The sequence below is a fragment of the Podarcis vaucheri genome (genome assembly GCF_965113315.1).
Source record: "Podarcis vaucheri genome assembly, chromosome: 10".
Lineage (NCBI taxonomy): Eukaryota > Metazoa > Chordata > Lepidosauria > Squamata > Lacertidae > Podarcis > Podarcis vaucheri.
The window spans coordinates 7,107,377-7,122,606 of NC_138748.1; the positions used below are offsets into that span (position 1 = coordinate 7,107,377).

At 41.6% G+C, this 15,230-nt stretch overlaps 1 protein-coding gene across 17 annotated transcripts in view; it reads left to right on the forward strand.

Annotated features, from left to right (window-relative positions):
- The window catches only part of MAGI2 (membrane associated guanylate kinase, WW and PDZ domain containing 2), a 621,598-nt gene that overhangs the window by 444,455 nt on the left and 161,913 nt on the right, over positions 1-15,230 (forward strand). For all 17 annotated transcript variants that reach the window (XM_082239441.1, XM_082239452.1, XM_082239456.1 and 14 more), the window contains 2 exons: positions 6,923-6,980; positions 14,869-14,990. In XM_082239441.1, coding sequence (XP_082095567.1) covers positions 6,923-6,980; positions 14,869-14,990 — 180 coding nt within the window. The remainder of the gene's footprint in view (positions 1-6,922; positions 6,981-14,868; positions 14,991-15,230) is intronic.

The window sequence follows — 15,230 nt, forward strand, 5'->3', positions numbered from 1 at the left end:
TGATGCTGTCAGAAGAAAACCATTTAGAGGCAGACAGAGTGAGCTAGTTTTGGCAGATGGCATTACAATTCAAATAGAGGAAAATAAGCTTCCAAGTGCGTACATACTTCCTTGTCATTCAAATGCATGAGTATTGTTCAACATAATTTCTAAACTTGGAATGACTCAATACAAATGCCTTCATCTGTATATCCATTGCTGTTGTACGATGATGAGGAATAACTTCTATGACTGCTAGTTGTTTCTAGACGGCAGTAATATACAACAGAAATGATTCTTTTCTATTGTGAAACAAACAAAACAAATTTCAGCGAGGGCTTCTTAAAAATGTATATATGTAGTAAAATGATGATCAAGGGATGAAAACATTTCACTTTACAAAAGCTCTGGGGTTTGGGTAATGGTAATTGTGTCTGGAAAGGTTAATGAGCCCAAAGAGCTTGTGAGAAGCACCTGAACACGCGCGGGGCAGATGGGCTGTATAAATTCCACGTCCTCCAGCTCTGACAAAATATGGACTATATGACACCCACCTGCCTTTTCCTCTGGAGGATAATTTTTTTCTTGCTTACTGGCAAACAGCTGATGGGGCTGTATTGGTTCTGCACAATTTAATATACAGCATGTACTTTATTCCTCTATCTGTACTGATTCATTTTAAGATGGATAAGTTTCAGGGCAAGTTTGGCTCCGTTTTGGTCATCCTGCTGCTACATCTGGACAGCGTAGCTGGAAGCAGCAATGGAATCAGAGAAGACAAGTAACTACTTTTAGGGATGCTTAGTCAAGGCTGGGGTGATGGTCTTGGCAGGGGAGAGGGATGCCCTCAAGGCACATGCTTTTTGAGCTTGTGGCTTTGCTGGTTTGGCTGTGGTATGAAAGAGGAGCCAGAAATCTGCTCACACAACTCTTGATTCAAGCCTGTGTTTACCTTTTTAATTAAAAAATAAGTTATGTGAAAAATTGTGATGTTTGCTTTTATACTGTGCAAGATGCAAGTGCTCAGGTTTTATGTTTTGTTGAGTAAAATTGTTTTTTAAAAAAAGAGTAAAATATTGACAGAAGCACTTACCCAGGCTGGGTAAATTTTATCTGAGTAATGCAGGAAGAAGAAGATATAGAACTGGTAGTAATTTTTGTTTTTTTTTAGTCAAGTGTAATTTGGGTATAATATATAGCTGTCAAACCAAATCAGCCTCTAATTTAATCATTGAATTGATTAAAGCTGACAGGCATTTATAGGGTAAGTCGGTTTCAGCTGAGCACATGTTTCTGCAATGTGAGGGGGAAGTATCCACGACTCCATGACAATATGCGTGTTGTGGTTCTACGAAGACTTTTGGAGGCCTTTCTACCTGTCCCAACATCCCCTGAAATGTTTTAGTTAAATTATTATAATTTAGTTTTGCTTTCTAAGTAAAATTGCATAGAAATCAATAAATGATTGCCAAGTACTTGGAGTAATATATTATTTTTTCAGAAGGCAAAATTAAAATTCTTTGGTTTCCCAAGCTAAAAGTTAAGCCATCACAAAAATAACAGCAGATTTGATCTCTTCACACCCACAAACATATTTTTCACTGAAGAATTTTGCAAAAAAATAAGTTTCACCCTCTAAAATGACATGCCCTAGACTGCCTAGTTCATTATGACATGCCCTAGTTCATTATTTATCATTCTTCAAAGAGTTGAGCAGGTAATTTAAGGGACTATCCTGTAGTATCAACATAACTGGTTTGTAAAGTAGGTCATCCTGAAAGACAGTGGTGTATCCAAAGCCAGTGCCATAAATCAGTGGTCACATAAATCAGTGGCCTGGCTTTGGATAAGGCAGTGTCCTCTGTCCTTGCAGTTCTTCATAGAAGAGAAGGGATGTGTACCTAGAGAACTGTTTGTGCTGGACAAGGGAGGTTATTTATTCACTCTCAGAGACTTGCCTCTAATAAGCATTTTACAGATAAACTTGTGAAGCATCCCATAAAGTTAAAATGTTGGAATTCAGTGCAGTTAGTGTATCTTAGCATCAATGAAAGTTGAGGTCTTTTTGCTGCATTGCTAGCTGAGGAGATAAACGTGCACACATACAGTTTACTATTTCTCAAATGAAAAATAACCACAAATTGGCTTAGAATAAAAATGCAGGAGACACGTCTTCAAACAGTAGCTCTGCGGTCAACTCTTATCTTTTGGCCAACCTTATCTTTCAACCTTCAACTACTAGCCCAGAGTTTGAGCTCTACTAATTCTGTTTTACTGGCCTGCACAGAATTTTAATTAAGCAGAGCTCACATTTTGCATCATGGACGCAGAGGGAATTAACACATACCCTTGTGAAGAATTTATATGGCTTTTTAATGATCCACAACAGTAGTACTGAAATTTAATTTTTGTAAAACCTGCAGCTTGAATGGATATAATATAGTTAGCAGTTCTACACTTGCCTTTTAAAAAACTGGGTCCTTTATAATACTTCCAACTCATTAAATTTTTACAGACTTTTACACTCGAAAATGGGATTTGCAATCTGAATTCTTCATTGTTTGCCCACCACACAAATACCATTATGCATCATTGCACTGGAAAAACATGCAGGAGTAACTCATATATTTTTCTTCCCCCGTGCAAAAAAAAAATCACAGAATATACAAATTTTACCCCTGAAAAAGAGGACATGTCCTGGAAAAAGAGGACACATGGCAACCCTGCCACAAGTGAGCATCCAGGGGCCCCGGACACCCATTTCTGGTTATGGCCCAGGAAAAAGGAGCAGAACATAAATAACATATCATAAAGCAACAGTAACTATCAGTTCTATCTTTTCTCATAGAATCATAGAATCCTAGAGTTGGAAGAGACCACAAGGGCCATTGAGTCCAACCCCCTGCCAAGCAGGAAACACCATCAGAGCACTCCTGACATATGGTTGTCAAGCCTCTGCTTAAAGTCCTCCAAAGTAGGAGACTCCACCACACTCCTTGGCAGCAAATTCCACTGTCGAACAGCTCTTACTGTCAGGAAGTTCTTCCGAATGTTTAGGTGGAATCTTCTTTCTTGTAGTTTGGATCCATTGCTCCGTGTCCGCTTCTCTGGAGCAGCAGAAAACAACCTTTCTCCCTCCTCTATGTGACATCCTTTTATATATTTGAACATGGCTATCATATCACCCCTTAACCTCCTCTTCTCCAGGCTAAACATGCCCAGCTCCCTTAGCCGTTCCTCATAAGGCATCATTTCCAGGCCTTTGACCATTTTGGTTGCCCTCCTCTGGACACGTTCCAGTTTGTCAGTGTCCTTCTTGAATTGTGGTGCCCAGAACTGGACACAGTACTCCAGGTGTGGTCTGACCAGAGCAGAATACAGTGGCACTATTACTTCCCTTGATCTAGATGCTATACTCCTATTGATGCAGCCCAGAATTGCATTGGCTTTTTTAGCTGCCGCGTCACACTGTTGGCTCATGTCAAGTTTGTGGTCAACCAAGACTCCTAGATCCTTTTCACATGTACTGCTCTCAAGCCAGGTGTCACCCATCTTGTATTTGTGCCTCTCATTTTTTTTGCCCAAGTGCAATACTTTACATTTCTCCCTGTTAAAATTCATCTTGTTTGTTTTGGCCCAGTTCTCTAATCTGTCAAGGTCGTTTTGAAGTGTGATCCTGTCCTCTGGGGTGTTAGCCACCCCTCCCAGTTTGGTGTCATCTGCAAATTTGATCAGGATGCCCTTGAGTCCATCATCCAAGTCGTTGATAAAGATGTTGAATAAGACCGGGCCCAAGACAGAACCCTGTGGCACCCCACTAGTCACTCTTCTCCAGGATGAAGAGGAACCATTGATGAGCACCCTTTGGGTTCGGGCAGTCAGCCAGTTACAAATCCACTGAGTGGTAGCATAGTCAAGACCGCATTTTACCAGCTTCTTTACAAGAATATCATGGGGCACCTTGTCAAATGCCTTGCTGAAATCAAGGTAGGCTACATCCACTGCGTTCCCTTCATCTACCAGGCTTGTAATTCTGTCAAAAAACGAGATCAGGTTAGTCTGACATGACTTATTTTTCAGAAATCCATGCTGACTATTGGTGATCACAGCATTCCTTTCTAGGTGCTCATGAAGGAGTATAATCATGAAGGAGTATAATCATTTATTCATTGAACATACCGTATTTTTTGCTCTATAAGACTCACTTTTCCCCTCCTAAACAGTAAGGGGAAATGTGTGTGCGTCTTATGGGGCGAATGCAGGCTGCGCAGCTATCCCAGAAGCCAGAACAGCAAGAGGGATTGCTGCTTTCACTGCGCAGCGATCCCTCTTGCTGTTCTGGCTTCTGAGATTCAGAATATTATTTTTTCTTGTTTTCCTCTTCCAAAAACTAGGTGTGTCTTGTGGTCTGGTGCGTCTTATAGAGCAAAAAATACGGTGCATAAAAACACTCCCTTGCTGTGCCGAAAGGAGAAGTGCTTTGTTTAGTAGGAATGAGTAAATTAATGGATATTTAAAGGTGTGTGTAGAACCGAGGCATCTTGCTCTCCCAAATACAACAGAGTTGCAGTGGTATTCCTACCTTTAGGATAGATACAGGATTACTGCCTGTGATAATAAGATAACTAACATCTAGAGCATAAAACTGTTATGAGTGATGAATTTTTTTTATTACAGTCAGGGTCCAGTGGACCTGCTTAACAGGCAGTATAAAGTTGTGTTTTTGCTTCTTCCAGATTGAAAACCCCCTCTTCTATCTCTTTAGGTTTTAAAAGGCTAGGGTGGGCTTGGTTTGCACTTTCGGAAGATAAACGTCTGAGAAAGTGTGACTGGGGGTCCAGCTCACCCACCTCAGTCCCATCCTCGTATTTGCACACAGGGGATCTTTTGAAAGGATCTTTGCACGGAAATTCCAATCTACACAGGACTTTCTGTGCTCTCCAAGCGCCCCTGTTTTCTAAGGACAGTCCCGGAATTACAAAAGCCACCCCAGCTTCAGATTTGATGACAGAATGTCCCCATTTCCCCTGCCAGCATCACAAGAGAGCCTTCTCAGTAGTGGCGCCCGCCCTTTGAATGTGAAGGAAATAAGCAGCTAACCTATCTTTAAAAGACGTCTGAAGGTTCCCCTGTTTAGGGAAGTTTTTAATATTTAATGCTGTATTGTTTATAACACTCGATTGGAAGCCGCCCAGAGTGGCTGGGGAATAAATAATAAATTATTATTATTGTTGTTGTTATTATTATTATTATTATTATTATTAAGCACCAAGCTTGGGGTGGGGGATGACCTAGCATTTGTACAGAGCAGCAGCAGCTGCAGGGAGAATCCCTTTGCTTCTCCATGGCCAGACTCCTCCCTTTGGCATCTCATGACTGCAAGGAGGAGGAAGGGCAGTCGCTGCCAAGGCGCCAGCCGTGCGTGGCGCGCCAGCTGTGAGGGGCAGGGCCACCCTGGATGGGAAGAAAGAGGAACGGAGTCTTAATTAAAAAAATGCTTTGTGTATCTGCATCTAATCAGATCCCTTTCTAAACTTTATTTATTGGTGTGTGCTTTTCTACCAAATCTACCAAAGAATAAAATAAAATAAAATAGGTATTTGAGGGGTTTTCTGAGGACAGGGGAGGGTGCCGTGTGCCTGTTGGTGAAGTGGTGCTTTGTGGGTCGGGGTGGGGGGATAAAAATGGGGGGGGCAAGGGGGGTCAGTTAGAGGGGAGTGAGAAGTGTTCCTGAGGAAGGTTGGAGGGTATGCAACACAATATGTAATCTCAAAACTGGCGAGCAAAGACTGTATGGATGGGGTCTGGCACACTAGGCTTTCTGCAGACACAGCCCATCCAATTACATCCAGTGCACAGGTGTGAGGCTGATCTAAGGGAAGAGATGGTCACATGTCACATGACATGTATAATTCCTACTCACTTTGGAAATAACACACCCATATAATTCATTTGTCTGTTTCAAACCCAACTGCACCATCCACTCCTGATTGTCACTCTATACTGACTGACAGAAACTCTCCAGAGTTTCAGAGAAGATTTTTTTCTCACCCCTGCCTGGAGATACCAAGAATTATATGCAAACTGTTTGTTCTGCCACTGAACTAACTCCCAATATCACTGGGTACCCTCTTATTTTCCACTCTTGCAATGCTTTGCAATGAGGACAAAGTGATTAACCTATTGAAGATGGCCTAGCTTTCCCGTAAAAAGCCATCACCTTTACAGTGAGTGTAATATTTATAATGCAATAGCCTTTTCTGGTTGTAAAATATGATAGTGCAATTAGTGCTGCTGCAGTCTGGTGAGTGGAGTTAAAAATAAGCAAGCACGTGATTAGTTTCAAATAAAAACTTTTATTTTTTCCTGATGGTATCATAAATAATCTGCAGTTCACAAAATCATTTTCTCTGGTTGAGCGCAGCTGTAATCCTCCTTCAATAACCACCCTGTGAATTGGTTTAGGCCGTAACGTACAGCTTTGTCTCTGTACTGAATTGGGAACATTCCTCTTGCAGGTGTTGTGTAGTGATGGTGTTTTGTTTTGTTTTTTGTTTTGTTTTGTTATACAACATTTTCCGTGTTTAGTCTTTTGTCATCTATGGCAAAGACAATTTCTTGGGTAGAAAAGACTCTCCCTGATTTCCCTGGGCAATAATATCGTAGCTGATATGCTACTATTTCTGGCACAGACAACTGCACAGTAAGAGAGTAGCTAAAATTCTTCTCAGAGGGTGATTACCCTGCATTTTCATGCCAGCTTTCGAGCTGGAGCTACTTGTGACTGCCATGGGATATGTCTAAAATTTGGCATTGGTTTTGAGCACTATATTTAACTTTGTAATGTGGTTGCCACACTTGACAACAATACTCTTTCATTATTATTAGAAATCTTGGCATCCTGTGCTGTATTTACTGAGAGGCATAACTCTTTGTTTTTCAGAGCTACCATATGGCTGGGAGAAAATTGATGATCCCATTTATGGCACGTATTATGTTGAGTAAGTTTCCAAGACCAATATTAATTTACTATTAATCTTGCATAAACTGTTGTCTATGTCCCAGAACAGTGCTTCAAATTGAGAAGATGTGTACCCCACTGTTTTTTGTCTACACATTGAAATGTGTCAGGAAATAGAAGGCTCAATAGAAAATATCTGCTAACTTCTAACGTGAAATCTGGAGAAGTTGGGATCTCCATGTGTACCTCATCACATACTGTAAGCAACTGTTGAGGTCTGAAGCTCCTCAGCCCGTTTGTACCAACATAACAAATCATCTTATTCAAAAATCCACAGCTGTAGACAATATTTACATGGTTAGCTACAACAAAAAATATATGTGGATTTTATAACTCAGCTGCCAAACCCAAAGCTGATGTTCCACGGTGACATCTGAGTAGCTAAGCCAAGAACAGTGACTAGGTGACTGGATACTGCTGCCTGTCAAAGCCACAGAATATTTTAAAGGCTGCTTTCTCTCACCTGAACCTTCAGTTGTCACCTGAGGCCTAGCTGTGTGTCCTGCTGCCTTTTGTGTCAGAAGTATTGGATGAGATGCAGGGCCTTCTCAGTGGTGGCACCCAAACTGTGGAACCCTTTTCCTAGAGGGTTTTCTCTTTAGGCTGCAATCCTGTACATATTTACCTGACATTGAATCCCACTGAATTTCATTTGACTTACTTTTGAGTAGATATGCAAAGGATTGTGCTGTTACTCACTTTAAGGCAAATGGTAAATTAATTATTTTGTCAAGTATTTGATCTGATTTGTGTGTTTTTTTCTGCACTGTTACATTTTCTCTATGCTTTTAGATGTCCACCCATTCCAACTATGTCTGCTAAGATGATGACTATGAATCAGATAAAATTATATATATATTTTGTTATTCTGTAATATATAAATTCTATCTATGATTATGAGCGTTGAATGGCAGGGTATAAATGTTATGTTAAATAAATATTAGTGTGTACTCTTGTGTATTCACTAGCAGTAGTGGAACATACCGAAAACCATTTTGTCATGATGTTGCATCATCTTTCCTCAAATCTTATATCCCATAATAATAATTTTATTATTTATACCCCGCCCATCCAGTTGGGTTTCCCCAGCCACTCTGGGTGGGCTCCCAGCAGAATAGTGAAAATGTGATAAAACATCAAACATTAAAAACTTCCCTAAACAGGGCTGCCTTCAGATGTCTGCTAAATAACAACAATAATTTTATTATTTATATCCACGTCCCACAGACAGTTCATAGTACCTAATTCATTATATTAGGCAAAGTTGCATACGGAATGTGTGTGTTGGGTGAAATGTCCACAAACAGGCATATGAGTTTCATGCAAACTGATGTGGAAATGAGGAGAACTTAGTTAAAGACTGGAAAAATTAGAAACAGGGAGATACTGAAATTGACAGATTCATCTATCCTTCTCTGACACTGGTCAGTGGCTGGACAGGCAGTTACCTGGAATCACAGTTTGTCACCTTTTCCATCATATATAAAAGGCAGGAAATGAGATTTGCCACTTCAATTATATTCCTCAGCTATTCGCAATGCCTGTAAAGGAGGAGAATAAAATATAACCTTCTTTTAGTTGAAGAGTTTTAATTGCACACAAGCCAACATTTTGTACATTCACTTACATGACATTTACCATGGAAAATATCACTTCTAATATTTTCCCAACGTAATCTATGTTTTCAAAAAGCGTTATGTGTAGGCATCTTCAGCTTGCTCTGTGTGCAAGTAGGTTATAAGGATAAATTGCTTCTATAAATAGGCAAAATTAATTATCTTACCCCAGTGAGACACTATTCCAAATCTGCAAGCAATAAAAGAGAAAGAAATGCAAAGGAATGCTTCATTATTTGCATGCACGCGCACACACACTTTTTAATGTATTATGTATATGTAGGAAGAGCTAATAAAACCATACTGCCAGAAATGCATAATCATAAAGAATAAATCTCTGTGAACATTGGATTTGACATTGGCACTGCATTATCTTATAGTGGAGATGGGCATAACATTTGTAGCGCAGGTTTGGAAGTAAAGGTAAAGGGACCCCTGACCATTAGGTCCAGTCGCGGACGACTCTGGGGTTGCAGTGCTCATCTCGCTCTATAGGCCGAGGGAGCCAGCATTTGTCCGCAGACAGCTTCCGGGTCATGGGGCCAGCATGACTAAGCCGCTTCTGGCAAACCAGAGCAGCACACGGAAACTCAGTCTAGCTTCCTGCTGGAGTGGTACCTCTTTATCTACTTGCACTTTGTGCTTTCAAACTGCTAGGTTGGCAGGAGCAGGGACCGAGCAACGGGAGTTCACCCCATCTCAGGGATTCGGACTGCCGACCTTCTGATTGGCAAGCCCTAGACTCTGTGTCTTAACCCATAGCGCCACCCACGTCCCACAGGTTTGGAAGTACCCTCAATAAATTGAGTCAAACTGTTTCCCTTGAGTTGTCAGATTTTAAGAGCATAGCTTTCCAGAATGTTAGAGATTGCGATCAGGAGTGGTGCCTGTGTACAATTGAACTGCCTGTGGTAAAAAGGCAGCTAAAAATTGATTGGCTAACAGGGATGTGACCTACAGGTGCACACCATAATTTCTGGATCATTTTTGCGACAGCTGTTCATTGCAGGGAGGGCAGTTGATAAGCTGAAGGGCAGCCCTATAATTGGATTAATGTACACCTCTTACCTGGCCTGTCTGTATCAAAGGGATTCCAAGCATGTCCCTCTTCACCGGGATCAAGGCTTAAGCCCAACATTCAGGGCTGCAACTGCTCCCTGGCCCAAGACAGATTTCACGGCAAAATATCTCCTTTCTAAAACACTTCTTCAATCCTGCTCTGTGTGGCGACATTTGGAGCCTATGCACATCATGTTTCTACTGGATTGATGACCGCATTACGTGCGATTCCTGTAGGTCAGCTACCCACCTGGCTGAGCCACATAATATTCTGGTTGGTTAGCTAGTACATTACCGCATCATATTGGCCTTGAGCAAAACGCAATTTCTCTGCTTCAGTTCACCATTAAAAACAAACAAACCAATGTGAGTTATAGTGTGTTGTGAGGGCAAACACCATGAAGGCTATATAACAGGGATGAGGCATCTGTGGTCTTCCAGATTTTGTTGGACTCCAACTCCCATCAGCCCCAACCAGTGTGGCCAGTGGTCAGGGGTGGTGGCAATTGCAATCCGACCACATCAGGAATGCCGTGGGCGAGATACCCATTGCAGATCAGAAGCACTATGCAAAACTATCATAAGTGCCTGAAAAATACAAAGTAGGGACTACTGAAAGGTTGCTTTATGGATCATTTTGCAATCAGCACTAGCCTAAATGTATCTTCAAGCTCTTCATATTTGCCTATGGATAAAAGAAAAGTTACACAGTATATGGACTTTAAATTGCATGAAATGAATCTACTTAGTCAAGTTCCAGGAAGCAATTCTCAAAGGCAGTAGAATCCATCCATAGGGTAGCAAATTACAATGGAGACTGCCTAATAGATCCTCTGCCTTAATTTCTTTTAAAGTTGTCCCTTGAATGAAGCGGGAGTCTTATGAGACAAATCATTACCTACTTTCCCCATGATTTCCCTTTTCCCCTTTCATTCTTTCTTTGGTCAGCATATCAGGCTTCTAAAGAGCAGTTTTGTTTCTATTAGCAGCTTCCAATTTTGCTGTCAAATTTTATTTTGTCATAAGTCCTTACGGGCTACTTAATTGTTTCTGACACTGTTTCTAGCTACATGCAAAAAGCTTCTCTGCTCCTTTTAAAAGCAGGAGGAGGAAAAATCACTACAGGAGACAAGGCTTTAGATTGGGAAAATGGAAGGGAGAAAGAGGGTGCTTAAATCACCCGCCCACACTTGAGCCTCCTGCTGGCTGTTTCTCCACTTCAGATAATTTAAGCAAACATACTTTTGGAACAGGGACGCGGGTGGCACTGTGGTTTAAACCACAGAGCCTAGGACTTGCCGATCAGAAGGTCGGTAGTTTGAATCCCCGCGATGGGGTGAGCTCCCGTTGCTCGGTCCCTGCTCCTGCCAACCTAGCAGTTTGAAAGCACATCAAAATTCAAGTAGATAAATAGGTACTGCTCCAGCAGGAAGGTGAACGGCGTTTCCGTGCGCTGCTCTGGTTCGCCAGAAGTGGCTTAGTCCTGCTGGCCACATGACCCGGAAGCTGTACGCCGGCTCCCTCAGCCAATAAAGCGAGATGAGCGCCGCAACCTCAGAGTTGGCCATGACTGGACCTAATGGTCAGGGGTCCCTTTACCTTTACCTTACTTTTGTAACCTAGGAAGTTGCCTTATAAGACTACTGGCCCACCTAGTTCAATGGACTTCTCCAACGTGGTGCCTTTGGCCATGCTGGCTGGGGCTGAAGGGAATTGTGGCCTGGGAAGACGGGGCTACATGGACTGGCAGCAGCTCTGTACAGTTTCAGGAGTCGCTTCCAGCCAGGAATTGTCCCTGGGAGTTTTTGCATGGGAACGAGGTGTTCTACTACTGAGATCCATGTTTGTGGGAAGCAGCACACAAATGGCCCTCTGATGCTTTGTTACTTTATTAACTTAAAATATTTTTAGGCTGCTTTCTGGGCTGCTTTCTCCCCAACACATACCCTACTCTTTAAAAAAAAATGTTTAAAATAAGTGCCTGTACATATTGCAGCATCTATCATCTATCTATCTATCATCTATCATCTATCTATCTATCTATCTATCTATCTATCTATCTATCTATCTATCTATCGATCTATCTATCTATCATTATCTATCATCTATCTATCTATCATCTATCTATCTATCTATTCATCTATCATCTATCTATATCATCTATCTATCTATCATCTACCTACCTACCTATCATCTATAAAAGGTGTTCTGGTCAAGACCTGCAATATGATGAAGCCCTGGTGGTGTTAAAAGTGCAGCACTATCATGTTCATAAAGACTTTTATCGTCAGCATAAAGATCTGTGTTTTAATCTGCTGTCTAAGCTCAATAGGCTTGAAGTGAAAATTGCTTCCCATTTTTCATTATAAAAAGTGACAGTGTAACACTTTCCTTTATTACTGGTGTTTAACAGATGACTTGGTTTTTAAGGAGACAATATCCCATTATAATATAGTGTCTTAATTATGTCATAAAAATGGATAAATCATAAAAAGTTAAATTGCGTAGCAAATTTGGCCTTTTGGAGTGGGGGGCGGGGAATGCTCTCCTCAGCTTTTGAAGACACCTTCCTTCTTTCCATGGGTCAGTTCACACAACTCTCAGCCAGGGGACCAGCGTAAGTTTGCAGGCTTGGTAGCAGCTCTTTCTTCAGCGTCTTGTGTAGAGTCTAATCAGGAAGGGCGCTTCCCATTTGGGAAATGGGAAGAGTCACTCTACCTTGCTGCTGCTCCTGCCACCACCTACCTGCTCCTGCCGCCGCCACTGCTACTCTGCTGCCACTCTGTGCCCTTGGCAGCACCAATTTCAGGCAAGATGGCACTGATTTTGGATGAGATCTTGTCCCAAATTGCGTGGGGCGATTTCAAGTGAGATCTCATTCCAAATGGACACAGTCTTGCCCAAATCGGTGCCGGTGGTGGTGGTGCTTTTCCACTGCTAGTGGTGGCAGAGGGTCTGGCAGGGCACCCACGGGCATGCTGCCTGGGAGGCTTCTGCTGTCTCAGGCAGTGGCCTCAGCCTGCCTAATGGCTGGGTAAGCTCTGGCTCAAAAGATGCTGAATGGAGATACTATGAATTGAACTTAGGACCTTTCACACACAAGACCATGTGAAATATCCCTGGGGTATTTCTTTCTACAGGTATCGTTCTGTGATTAGTTCATAAAGAATAGTCACAATGTTAGTGGTATCCTTAAAAATATCACCTTTTAAAAGTTGTAATTGGCCAATCTAGTGATGCAGAATCTGTATTTGATGCAAATGTTGATGGTGCAAATATTACACTTTCCTTTTGAGGGGGTGGCTTTTCTCACGGTGGTGAATGTTATTCTTTTCATTCATTAATCTTCTCATGTGGTTGCAAGACTCATAAACAAGGCAGAATATATCCACAACTAAATTACTCCTCTCTGTCTGAATAGCTGTCAGAGGACAGGCCTCTCTTTGTATAAATGTTCTATTTAAATGACTGCCCTGTCCTTATAGAAAATGAATCCTTGGAAGGGAGAAGAGGGCCTTTAAATCGCCCATCAGCACCTAACAGGCCCCTCTTAACTTCCACTCTGCATGCGATTCTCATCAAGTTGGAATTTGTTAGTCCCATTTAGCTGAGAAACACTTTCAACCAAGTAAATATATGTGTTGTAAATCCCATTGATTTCATCGGCACCTACCTACTTACCCAGACTGCACTTTTAAAGCTTGAACTGACACGTTTGTTAGACTGCCTTCTAGCTTCCTCTCTGTATACACCTCAGACCATAATTCCTACCTCGTTGGAAAAGAGTATTTATTTAAAGGTGTGATAAAAAAGAGCATTCATTATGTTCTGTGCAGTGGTGGTGGTCAGAGACAAATCTGCTAGCAAATGTTTCAACGTAGAAAACATTTCAAAGTATGTTTTTTTTTCTTTAAAAAGTGCATTGCCAACCATTTTTGGGGTTCTGAGTAAGAGTTTCCATTCAAAGAAACTGTTAATTATTCTCCCCCCCCCACCTCATATTGGTATGTGATCTCATTCACCTGTACTGATGAACACCTGTGGGTTGGTTCATGTTACGGAAAGACAGTCCTTGAGGTAACCTTACAAGGCTTTATAGGTCAAAACCAGCATTTTTAATTGAGCCTGGAAGCTAGCATCGGTGTTATATGTTCAGACTGCCCTATCCCAGTCAACAACTGGGAGGCTGGATTCAGCACCAGCTGCATTTTCCAATTTGACTCCAGAGGCAGCCCAATGTACAGCACGTTGCAGTAGTACAACACAGAAGTTACCAGAGCACAGGAGACAGAAGTTAGACTGTCCCTGTCCAGATAGGAGCACAAAACCTGAAGCTGATGGAAGGCCCTCTGTGCCACCAAGGCCACTTCAGCCTCAAGCGACCGTTCTTAATGTTCTTGCATTGACACGTATCATTAGACTGTGCATATTAAAAAATTAGTAGCATTGACTTTGCATGGTTTGCTTATTTGTTTGTTTAGTGCCCCGTCCTTCCTCCAAGGAGTCCAGAGAGACATTCATGTCTCACAGTGGCATATGATAAGCTGGAAGGTCGTCATGGTCCTTCATAGACCTTCACAGCATATGAACCTGGAATTCCCCACATCCAAGCCCAGCACTCTACTACACCACATTCAGTTTCAATAATCATATTTCCAATAGCAGTATGTATTCAAACGAATCATCTCCAGAATTCTCCTTAGGCTCATGGGAAGCTGAGTTACACGACTTTATACCCAGTCAGTCCATTAGCATTTGTCTACACTGCAGAGCCTTTCTTAGTTCTACCTGGAAGTGCCAGCCAGGAGCTGAACTTGGGATCGTCTGCATTCAAATCATGTACTCTATGGTCCATCTCAAAATTACATTTCTAGGGTTGCCATACAGTCAGAAGCAGTATCCGGGTGGGAATCAGTAAAAATGTCTGGGTAAATCCAGACGTATGGCCAAGAAAAGCTCAAGAAATTTGGGTAAACAAAAAAAAAAGAAAAGCTCAGCCAACAACTTTCCCCTGCTCCCAAAGCAACCTTAACAGTTTCCTGCTAAAGGACCTAAATGTATCCTGACAAATTGTTCGCTATAGTGATGCCTCAGGTTTGCTTGCTTGAGAGAGTGCAGCCCAATGATCACTGTTCAAAACGCAGATTTGGAAAAGGATTAACTGGGATTGACAGCCTTACCTTTTTTCCCCAGCCACATAAATAGAAGAACACAATTTGAAAATCCTGTTTTGGAAGCAAAGAGGAAGCTACAGCAGCGTGCCATGACCAACGCAGAACTTGGAACCAAGCCTATGCCGGCTCAAGGTTTCCGAGGTACAGTATCATGTCAGTGCACCATATTTAAAACTAAATTAATTCCATTAAATTTTCCAATTCTTATGGCAAAATGATCAATATATAAATATAGAAATGAAAGCTCTATTTTTCCACAATTGAGAAGAAAATATGAAAAGAAATGTTACCCTTGAGTTCAGCTCGTGTTCTTAAATTTTCTGTGATGACAAATCCAGCAAGAACATGTTGTAACTGAATATTCTCCCACAGGGAGTCTTA